The sequence below is a fragment of the Nicotiana sylvestris genome, chromosome 10, assembly GCF_000393655.2.
Source record: "Nicotiana sylvestris chromosome 10, ASM39365v2, whole genome shotgun sequence".
Taxonomy (NCBI): domain Eukaryota; kingdom Viridiplantae; phylum Streptophyta; class Magnoliopsida; order Solanales; family Solanaceae; genus Nicotiana; species Nicotiana sylvestris.
This window is the reverse complement of record NC_091066.1, coordinates 26,052,087-26,064,334: the sequence shown is the minus strand read 5'-3', so window position 1 is coordinate 26,064,334 and position 12,248 is coordinate 26,052,087. Positions and strand designations below refer to the sequence as shown.

The window sequence follows — 12,248 nt, the reverse complement described above, 5'->3', positions numbered from 1 at the left end:
AACAATTTTAGCCTTAATTTTAATGAGTCGTATTATTGTTCCCAGTGGTAAAGTGAGAAGCCTAACGAGTAAACAAATAATAATAACTTTTCCTACTTTTTTGACATATTACTTATAATTAAGCACAACAAGATAATTATTTTTTCAAGCTCTTTGTCAACTGATTTAGAGATTATTGTTAAACAAAGTTTGTTGCTTCAGAGACATCCGATAAAATTGGAACGATACAAAAAAAAAATTAGCAAAGTCCTTGTGAAAGAATGACAAGCACAAATCGAGAAATGGTCAAAAAGTATTTTCAAAAAAAATTATTCAACGGAGTTCTACTTTCATATCCAAAAAATATTATAAGTTAGCATATTTTTCCAACTCAAATATATGTTTTAGCTGACTCAAATATAAGTTAGTGTTATGAAATAAAAGCAATTTAGTAAAACATGAACAAGAAATAGAGATAGAGAGAATGAAGAGATTTTCTTCTTCAATTGTGTGTTTTCCTATCTATTACAAGGCCTTTATATAGGCATAAAAAGTGAAGAAAATATGTCATGGAATATGTCATTGAACATACAAATTATGTCATTGAATATGTCATTAAGCATTTTAGATGAAGATCATGGAAGAAGAGTAGACATCCACCATAATGTGATATTAATCATAACACCCCCCCTTGGATGTCCATAGATAATGTGCCTTGTTAAAACTCTCTAAAAAATATTGGGATGTACATAGTTATTTATGATATGCATTGCTTGCTGCCTCATTAAAAACCTTACCAGGAAAACCCAGTGGGACAAAACCTTGGTTAAGGAAAAGAGTGCAGCGTATAGTTACTCCCCCTGATGAAAAATCACTTAATGTCTCGAAGACGACGCATTCCAATCTTATATATCAGCTTTTCAAATATTGAGGTTGGTAATGCCTTAGTGAACAGATCAGCCAAATTATCACTTGAACGAACTTGTTGTACATCTATTTCACCATTCTTCTGAAGATCATGAGTGAAAAAGAATTTTGGTGAAATGTGTTTTGTTCTATCTCCTTTGATATATCCTCCTTTCAATTGAGCTATGCATGCAGCATTGTCTTCATACAATATTGTTGGAATATTCTCTTTCGAAGAAAAACCACATGTTTGCTGAATGTGTTGAGTTATAGATCTTAACCAAACGCATTCTCGACTTGCTTCGTGAATGGCTATTATCTCTGCATGATTTGAAGAAGTAGCAACCATAGTTTGTTTTGTCGAACGCCATGATATGGCTGTACCTCCACTTGTAAATAAATAGCCTGTCTGAGATCGACCTTTGTGTGGATCAGACAAATATCCTGCATCTGCATAACCAATCAATGATGGCTTGGATTCGTTTGAATAAAATAAACCCATATCAATGGTCCCTTGGAGGTATCTGAATATATGTTTAATACCATTCCAGTGTCTTTGTGTTGGCGAAGTACTAAATCTTGCCAATAAACTTACTGAGAAAGCTATATCTGGTCGGGAATTATTGGCAAGATACATTAATGCCCCAATTGCACTAAGATATGGTACTTCGGCACCAAGAAGCTCTTCATCATTTTCATGAGGTCGGAATGGATCTTTCTTTATATCAAGTGATCTCACAACCATCGGGGTACTCAATGGATGTGCTTTATCCATATAGAATCGCTTTAAAATCTTTTCGGTGTATGTTGATTGATGGACAAATATTCCATCTTTCATATACTCAATTTGTAGACCAAGACAAAATTTTGTCTTTCCAAGATCTTTCATTTCAAATTCTTTCTTCAAACAGTCTACTGTTTTTGGAAGCTCCTCAGGAGTTCCAATGATATTTAAATCATCAACATACACAGCGATTATAACAAATTCAGATCCAGACCTTTTTATAAAGACACAAGGACAAATTGGATCATTCTTGTACCCTTCTTTCAACAGGTATTCACTCAGGCGATTGTACCACATACGACCTGATTGTTTCAATCCGTATAAAGATTTCTGAAGCTTTATTGAACAAGTTTCTCGAAAACTTTTATATGCTTCTGGCACTTTAAATCCCTCAGGTACTTTCATAAAAATTTCGTTGTCTAATGATCCATACAAATAGGCTGTAACAACATCCATTAGATGCATATCAAGTTTTTCTTGCACTGCCATATTTATGAGATACCTGAAGGTGATAGCATCCACTACAGGAGAATATGTCTCCATATAATCAATTCCAGGCCTTTGGGAAAACCCTTGTGCCACAAGTCGTGCTTTATATCTAACGACTTCATTTTTATCATTTCGTTTCTGCACAAAAACCCATTTATACCCTACTGGCTTTATGCCTTCAGGTGTTCGAACTATGGGTCCGAAGACTTCACGTTTTCCAAGTGAAGTTAACTCTGCCTGGATAGAGTCTTTCCATTTTGGCCAATCATTTCTCTGTCTACATTCATTGACAGATTTTGGTTCAAGATCCTCATCTTGTTGCATTATTTCAACAGCAACATTATAAGCAAAAATGTTATCGATAACAACATTATTTCAGTTCCATCTTTTCCCGGTTGAGACGTAACTTATTGATATCTCTTCATTTTCATTATTTTCAGGTACCTGGACCTCCCCTAAGGTCTTATCATTTGTTACGTCTTGGGGCTCTTCTTGAGCCACTACCTCCGTGTTATGTTCACTTTGATCATTTGCTCCTTTTCTTCTTCGAGGATTTTTATCTTTAGAACCGATTGGTCTACCACGTTTCAAGCATGGCTTAGACTCATTTGCTTTAATTAATTGTCCTGTCGGGATATCAACTCGAATTGGTGCATTAGCAGCTGGAATATGTGACTTGGTCACCCTTGGTAGGTCAGTGAATGCATCTGGCAATTGATTTGCAATATTTTGCAAATGAATAATCTTTTGAACCTCTTGTTCACATTGATTTGTTCGAGGATCTAAATGAGACAGTGATAATGCATTCCAATCTATATTCTTTTTCAGCTGCTTATTTTCTCCCCCTAATGTTGGATATACTGATTCATCAAAATGGCAATCAGAAAATCTTGTCATAAATAAATCTCCAGTCATCGGCTCTAGATATTTTATAATTGAAGGAGATTCATATCCAACATATATCCCCAACCTTCTTTGAGGACCCATCTTTGTGCGTTGTGGTGGAGAAATTGGAACATATATCGCACAACCAAAGATCCTAAGATGGGAAATATTTGGCTCCTGACCAAAAGCCAATTGCAATGGGGAGACTTTATGATAACTTGTGGGCCTTATCCGCACAAGTGATGCTGCGTGCAAAATAGCATGACCCCATACTGAAATGGGAAGTTTTGTTCTCATAAGCATTGGTCTAGCAATTAATTGGAGGCGTTTGATCAATGATTCTGCTAGACCATTTTGTGTATGAACATGAGCAACCGGATGCTCAATTGTTATCCCAGTTGAAATACAATAATCATTAAAGGCTTGGGATGTAAACTCACCAGCATTATCAAGACGGATTGTCTTAATTGCATAATCTGGAAATTGTGCTCTTAGCTTTATTATTTGAGCCAACAATCTCGCAAATGCCATATTGCGAGTTGATAGTAAGCACACATGTGACCATCTTGTAGATGCATCTATCAAAACCATATAATATTTGAATGGTCCACATGGAGGGTGAATGGGCCCACATATATCACCTTGTATACGTTCCAGAAATGCAGGGGATTCCATCCTAACTTTAATAGTTGATGGTCTAATAATTAATTTTCCTTGAGAACATGCAGCACAAGAGAATTCCTTAAATTGAAGAATTTTCTGATTCTTCATTGCATGTCCATGTGAATTCTCAATTATTTTACGCATCATATTAGAACCAGGATGGCCCAACCGGTCATGCCAAATAATAAAATTATCTTGATTAGTAAACTTCTTGTTTACTACGGCATGTGTTTCAATCCTGCTAATACTTGTGTAGTATAAGCCGGAGGAAAAAGCGGGTAACATTTCAAGCACATATTTCTTACCGGACGTTATTGTAGTAATATAAAGATATTCAATCTTTTCATCATTTGTAGTCTCAATATGATAGCCATTTTGGCGAATATCTTTGAAACTTAATAAGTTTCTTTGAGATTTACTACAATATAGTGCTTCATCAATAGCCAAATTTGTTCCTCCTGGTAGTAATAAATTGGCTCTTCCAGAACCTTCAATTAATCTTGTACTACCGGATATTGTATTAACATTCGCTTCTTTCATTACCAAATAAGAGAAATATCTCTTATCTTTTAAAATAGTGTGTGTTGTAGCACTATCCAGAAGACATATATCATCTTTATTAATCTTGAGTCCAACTGAAGACTGTGGAATTTTCATATTCTTCATAAAAAAAAAAGATAAATAATACATCATAAGAAATATGAAAGACAAGCAAAAAAAATATTAAGAAATACATTAGAAATATAGAAACTAGCAACACATGATGCATTAGGAAAATACACTCAAGAAAAAATAAACTAGTTGCAAACATAAACATAACAACTTTTATAACTTCATTCCCCAGTAAGATGATTCATTCTTCAGTCAATATCCTCAAAGAAGTCTCCAACTTCTAAATGAGTAATATTTGTTAGGCCTTCAAAATCATCATCTTTATATGCAGGATGTGCCTTAGAATCATATTTATTTGAGGGACCTGCTTCATCATTATTATTTTGAAAGGTCAAGTGTGCCTCCACATTATTTTCTTTTTTCTTGAGGGAGGCTTGATAAAGTTTGACAAAATGTTCTGGCGTACGACAAATGCGTGCCCAATGACCTCTCATACCACATCGGTGACACATACTAGCTTTACCTTTTGAATGATTAATTTGAGAACCCTTATTGTTCTCCAATTTATTTCCACCATAATGACGATAATTGTTTCGCCCCCTGCCACGTCCACGTTTACGACCATGTCCACGACCACGGTAATTATTTTGTTTTCTTTCAAACTTATCATATGTTGCTACAGCATTCACTTCCGGAAATGGAGCTGACCCAGTGGGACGGGCTTCATGATTTTTCATTAATAGAGTATTATTCTGCTCAGCCACAAGTAGGCATGTGATTAACTCAGAATATTTCTTAAAACCTTTTTCACGGTATTGTTGTTGTAGCACCACATTTGAAGCGTGAAAAGTAGAAAATGTTTTTTCCAATAAGTCCTCATCTGTGATAGTGTCTCCACATAATTTTAATAGAGAACTTACTTTAAAGATAGCAGAATTATACTCACTTACAGTTTTAAAGTCTTGCAACCTTAAATGTATCCACTCATACCGAGCTTTCGGTAATACCGTAAGTTTTAGGTGGTCATATCGATCCTTCAAATTAATCCATAATTCAAGTGGATCTTTTACTGTTAAATATTCAGTTTTTAACCCTTCATGTAAATGATGGCGAAGGAAAATCATGGCTTTCGCTTTATCCTGATTTGATGCTTCATTTCCTTGTATAATCGTATTTCCAAGACCTTTAGCGTCAAGGTGAATTTCAGCATCAAGGACCCATGATAAATAGTTCTTCCCGGTGATGTCAAGTGCCACAAATTCAAGTTTTGATAAATTTGACATAGTGAAAACTATCATAAAAGATGAATAAGTTAGAGAAATAATTATAATAATAAACAATTAATGAAACAAATCGATTAAGGTAAAAGAAATGAAAATAAAGCTATATCATGTTAGCAATCTACTATTTCATTTTATTCATGCCATAAAATAGAAACTATATATTGTTTCATTTCACTTTATATTATTGATATATATATATATATATATATATATATATATGTTAATAGAATTTAACGTTTTATTAGTTGCAGTGACTAGATAATGTATACACTACATACATATGCATACATTTTTTTTAATGGTATTGTGTCAGGTGTGAAAAACAACATGATAAACAAAAATATGAAAAAGGGAACAACAACATGAATGATGTAAATTATCAAAAATTGCAAAGAAAAATTTAGGTTGTAAGAATTAAGCATATGATATATGTACTGCCATAAATAAAATGATTATAATGATACATACCTCAATAAAATATGGCTCAACTTAGCTGGAGTTAAGAATAAAATTAGAGCTTCGTGCTGATAACGTGTTATGAAATATAACCCAAAATAACAATATAGAACAAGCAAAAACAAACTAAGAGATATAGAGAGAAAGAGAGGAAGAGAGATTCTTATTTCTTCTTCAATTGTGTATTTTTCCTATCTATTACAAGGCCTTTATATAGGCATAAAAAGTGAAGAAAATATGTCATGGAATATGTCATTGAACATACAAATTATGTCATTGAATATGTCATTAAGCATTTTAGATGAAGATCATGGAAGAAGAGTAGACATCCACCATAATGTGATATTCATCATAACAGTTAGCATGTTTTTCCAAGTTTTGTCTCAACTTGGTGTTCCATCTCGAATTGGCGTTCATATTTGTCCAACTCAAATATATCTTTTAGCTTAGGAAGGAAAAGCAGCAAAAGGTTATTTTGCTTTTCTTCTTTAACACAAGTAAAGGAAAATTCATGTGTGCTGCCAAACCGAAGTAAAGGTTATTAGCTTTTTAAATTCACATATTTTCTTACCATTTTGAGTTATTACTTACTTTTATCTTTAGTTAGACATATTAAATGATTTTTAAATTGTTTTTTTTAGTTTTATCTTCAAAGTAAACAAATGGGACCCATGAATCTACTTGTCAAGTAATTAATGGTCTCACATAAATATGATATGGAATGTAAGACACAAAATAAAATTTCTCCGTACGAAAGGGGAAAGTATGACGGAGAAGAATTCAACAACATATATATAGCTTAGACAAAGCTTATTTTTGAGATCCAACAGTTAATATCTTACAGCAGTGGTCCAACTCAGCAACCACCGTGCGATCTACGTGTCATTTATTATTTTATCCGACACGTGGCTAAGAAATTCCAAGTTGGCAAACATGAACATATACCTACTCATCGCCTCTATATATTTGCTACTAAACCTCTCTTACTTTTGGCTGGCTTCTAAATTTTAGTGAATTCTCTCGTTCTCGTTCTCTCTTATTTTCACAGAACATTCAAATACATCCATACCCCTCAATTTCTCAATATCTCTCCCTCTCTTTCCTTATATCTTTTCCCTCTTAAAATTGTTCTAAATTTGTTCCTTTTAAATCCAATTCTTTAATTTTAGTCTCTTCAATATCCTATATTTATTGGGAAAAAAGAAAAAGATGAAGGGGAATACTGGAAATCCACTAGCTTTGACATCCTTGAATCACATATCCCTTGTTTGCAGATCAGTTGAAGAATCCATTGATTTTTACAGAAATTTTCTTGGTTTTGTCCCCGTTAGAAGGCCTGGATCATTCAATTTTAATGGTGCTTGGTAATTTTACGCCACATTCCTTTTTTTTAAATATATATATTAACATTAATTAATTTAGGGACTGGAAGCTTGAAACAAGTAAAAATGTAGATTGATATGATATAATATGATATGATATGACCCATTTCAATTATAAATAATAAATTAACCACAGAATTTTTGTCAAAATTTTGATAGGTTGTTTGGTCATGGGATAGGAATTCATCTCCTTCAGTCGGAAGATCCAGAAAAATTGCCTAAGAAAACTTAAATTAATCCCAAGGACAATCATATATCTTTCCAGGTTTTTTCTTTTTCTTTTCTTCTTTTAATATTTCTTCTATATATATCTAATAGCTTGATAATGTTGATGCATGATCATGTTATTTGTATAATGTTTAAGTTTCAACCACTCTGTCGATAATGACATGTGCTGTTACAAGACTTTTGATTTTTTCTAACACAAATTGTACATCTACTTGTTGTACACGCCTCTGACTCTCTTAATTGGAAAAAGAAAATTATAGATTGAATTCTCATCTCCATTCATAATAAAATTGAAATGATAAAGAGGATAGAACAGAGAAAAGAGAAAATGTATGATGAATACGTATTGGATTTAGATATTATAGTACTGTTATCTCGCTAGGGATGTCAGATGGGTCGGGTAAGACTTGAATTTGAATTGATTAATATTAGCTGAATCAATAAATGACCAAGTCATTAATCCGCCAAAAGACTACTTGGACTAAGACAGATTGGGTTAATATGAGCTAAATAACGGATCATAGCTAACTAGACAGACAATAACAAAAAGTAGCTTCTTATAGCAAGTTTGATAAATAGATGTCCACTTTTACTTGTCCAGTTTAGAAAAGCAATAGATAATTTACCTTTTTTATTAAGTACTACTTAATTCTAATTAATTTTTCAACATATATATATATATATAACTCAAACTCATGTTTTAATTAAAGTTTGGTTGATTGATGAGCGCGCAGTGTGAGAGCATAGATGCAGTGGAGAAGAAGCTAACAGAAATGGGGATAGAGTACGCTAGACAGCTAGTGGAAGAAGGTGGAATATACGTAGATCAGCTATTTTTCCACGACCCAGATGGTTTTATGGTTGAAATTTGCAACTGTGACAAATTGCCTGTGATTCCATTGGTTGGGGAAATGGCTAGATCTTGCTCCAGAGTTAATCTTCATCAACCTTAGCCAACACAGCAACAACCCATAGTACATGTCCAAGTCCAACCTTTAATTAAACTAGATTAATGTTCCTAGCTTAAGGATTAGTTGGTTACTTAGAATGTTTGTTACAACAGCTTTTTCTTTTACGGAATGTTGTTGCTTTCTTTGTTTAGCGTCATTAATTGGTATTTGTAATAAAGTCTACTTGGCAATTGTACCCAAATGATAATGTATGATAGCTTTGGTAGCCCTATTGATTTGAAATGTGTGTTCTGGATTTAGGTACAAGTGTACAACCTTTCGATTAATTAGACATATACCTGAACTAACTTTGTCAATCACACGAAAACTACAAAACCTAGATGAAAACAGAAATGAGAAAGAAAAAAAACATGTAAAAAGATTAAGTTAACAAGGAAAAAAGGGAAAAACAGAGATACATGAGTCACTTCAATACGTTTCAAGCTTTTCGGAGAGAAAAGAAAATAACAAAATATAAAATTGGCTCGCGGCCGAATTAATAACATTTGGTAGCCAAAAAATATACGTATAAAATAAGAATATTTTTTTATGTGTGTGTGTATATATATATATATATATATATATATAAGAAAAAGTTCGAGTGCTTTTGTACCTTTGATTTTAGTCATGTTTGACCAAAAAATATAGATCTTGGTTTAACTAATTAAATTTATATAAATGATGGTCAATCTTAGTTAACAATAATATTTCAAAGATGAAGTTCTCAGAAGTGCAATAAATACTACATAGATATATTTCAATAGCTACGGCAGCAACCAATATTAAAGAAGTCAAAAGAAATATTGTAGCAGTAAATATTGTTGAATAGTAATAAATGACATTTAAGTAAATAGAATGAATGAGTCACCCAAGAAAGGATGGAATCACTGAATGTTCTTTCTGACAATGATGAGTGATGGACAATCCTTTAAATATCTGAGTTATTCTCGGATTTAGTAGAAAAGTGTAGACATGAATCTTGGCCAAAAGGTTATGTTTTTCTCCTTGCAATAATTTGATTCTCCTCTTTAAAGTCAAAGCGTATTTTACAAATAAATATCACATGTCCCATATCATTGTGTCTCTTTCTTTTTTATAAGGAACATATTCCTAGAAACCTAATAATACAAGTGCAGAGAATATCTACTACAATATTCTCCTTTAGGTCCTATCTTAAAGCTAGTCGTTATAACTTTGTCAGACGCCCACGACCTCGGCAACGGTTATTGACGACTCCTCGACTTAGATCTTTGCTGACTCTTCGACCACAACCTTCATTGTTTATTAGATCACTTCGACCCATGGCAACATGAAGATGCTTTACCAATATCATTTTGACTTATATTCTAGAGATAGATTTCGACCAATATAGTTAGTCCCTCCGCTTATTGAGGCCGATTTTGCGGGCAGGTTCGCTGAGCGGATCATGTTATCGGTGGTCGAGCGTACCGCACGAGTCATGGTTATTATGACGAACAGGTGGCATGGCCCTCTGTGAGACACACATTTCAAAATGCTTCGCATTTCTTGGGCTATTCGTTGGAGTTATATCGTCCACATGCCAAGATGATGCCATAATATCATCATCATCATGACTCATGTTCCCGATGCATTGTTTTGTTTTTCGTGTGACTTTTGATTAGACCTTCCCATTCGGTTCCGATGCTAATGATGAACAATTTTCGATTTCGGTGCCATGACCTTTATAAATAGAGATCTTTGAATCCGATTTTGGAGTTTAAACTTTCTAGCATTTTTAAGACACCTTATTTCTTTCCTGCTTTCTTCTTCTCTAAATTTCTTCTGTTTCCAGTGACCTATATTCTTCTTCATTCCTTCTTGTTTGTTACTTCACTGCATCGAATCATGTCTGAAGTGCCTTCTAACGCTAGTGAGGGGAGTTGTGTTATTCCCCTGGCAGTGGTATTCCCTTCTCGTGAGGAGAGCCGTTGAGGATGAAACTTTCTTATCGGTGGAGGAAATAGTCTCACGCAACCCTGATTCCAGATCCGATTTACCAAAGCTCCTGAGGCAGTACCTGGAGATTTTCTATCAGTAATGACGGTAAAGGAGTTAGCGGAGTTCAAGGCCAAATCTTTCGTTCCTGATCATATCGAGTTGATCCCTGCTAAAGGGGATGCGGTATAGGTCCACTATCCCGGGTATTGTGCCCTCCATGCTTATCTTTCCAAGTTGGCTATTCTTTTTCTCTCCTTTCGCTGGTCGAGAAGTTCTGTCATTACTACGGCGTTTTCCCAGCTCAACTTGCACCGTACGTCAATAAAATTATAAAGATGCTTACCAAGTTTGTCGAGCAAGCCGGGGTCGAATTGACACTTCGGCACTTAATACACCTATTTGCCCCTAGCTTTTATAATGAAATGATGTTGAATCTTCACCGGCAAGGGGGAAAATGCTTGGTGGTGAAGACGGATGACAAGGACAACCGTTAATTCTGGTTCAACTTCTTTTTTGTCAGAACCGAGGATGTGGTGGCCAATGTCGATGGTTTTCCTGAGGCTTAGAACTATACTTGTAAGTGCCTGGTTTTTGGAGTTTGCAGCCGATATAGGTCTTTTTGCTATGGTCGTTGAGGTCCAATTGAATGAGGTCGAGGTCTTCTATGGTCGAATCTGCAGCCTCGACCATTTTGGGATCCATGATGACGTCCACTCTCTTTCCTTGCGTCGACCTCGACACTGTTGATTGCTATGCCACTTTTTCCTTGTCTATTCTTTGTTGAGTTGTCGTGTTGCCTAAGGCAATACGGTAGCATTCTCATGACATGCACTGTTCCCTGCGTATGCTGAATATTCTCCATGGTGTTGGCAATTTAATTATTTGATATAAGCTGGAGGGGATGGCTCTCATGGGATGTATCCATGATTGTCCTACTATGATGTTGTATGCGATGGCCTGATCCATGATGTGGAATATCGTCTCCAGTGTTACGCTGCCAGCCAAGACATGGAGTGTAATTTCCCGTGACGTCTGCTCAACTACATTATTAAAATCGGTTAGCGTGATGTAGCACGACACTATCTTATCCTCGAGTCTCATTTGCATAAGGAATCGGGGATGGATAATGCATTTGCCACTTCCATCGTCCACCATGATACATTTAACATTGGTATCTAAAATGTATAAAGTAATAACGAGGGCATCATTATGAGGAAAAGTCAAACTGTCAGCATCCGACTCCTCGATAGATTATACTTTCTTCGAGTCCGTCGTACCATTCGTGGGGTGATAGATAGCTTGATCTTGTAAGTGGTGGTGAACTTCACGTCGTTGATAGAGGCATCATCGCCACTGCCAATGATCATGTTGATAGTACAAGCTGGTGATGGAGGCTTCGGCGGGCCTTGGTGTTCGCGTCCTCTTGCGAAATTGCTTCTACCCTTGTCGCTTAGCAGCTTCGTAAGGTGTCCCTATCGCAACATGTTTACGACTTCTTGTCTGAGGGCAATGCAATCTTCTGTTTTGTGCCCACATTCCTGGTGGAACTCATAAAGGGCGTCGGATTTTTTGGTGTTTGGGTCTGATCTCATCTTCGGCGGCCACTTTACCTTTGTTCCAAGTTTCTTAAGAGCGTAGACTATTTCTATATGTGGCACACAAAAATTGTGAG

General features: G+C 35.1%; 1 protein-coding gene, 1 non-coding gene and 1 pseudogene across 2 annotated transcripts; 2 read left to right on the top strand and 1 right to left on the bottom strand.

Annotated features, from left to right (window-relative positions):
* Positions 1-191: 191 nt before the first annotated feature.
* On the top strand, positions 192-296 carry LOC138880583 (U6 spliceosomal RNA). Its single transcript, XR_011403312.1, has one exon. It is a non-coding gene; the product is annotated as a U6 spliceosomal RNA (small nuclear RNA).
* Positions 297-4,474: 4,178 nt separating this feature from the next.
* Positions 4,475-6,241, bottom strand: LOC138880367 (uncharacterized). Its single transcript, XM_070160386.1, has 2 exons — positions 6,070-6,241; positions 4,475-5,609 (listed from the first exon to the last, which is right to left on the bottom strand). Exon 2 carries the CDS (start codon positions 5,599-5,601, stop codon positions 4,567-4,569), a length of 1,035 nt encoding a protein of 344 aa, XP_070016487.1. The 5' UTR covers positions 5,602-5,609; positions 6,070-6,241; the 3' UTR covers positions 4,475-4,566.
* Positions 6,242-7,049: 808 nt separating this feature from the next.
* On the top strand, positions 7,050-8,860 carry LOC104216363 (glyoxylase I 4-like; annotated as a pseudogene).
* The last annotated feature ends 3,388 nt before the right edge of the window (positions 8,861-12,248 follow it).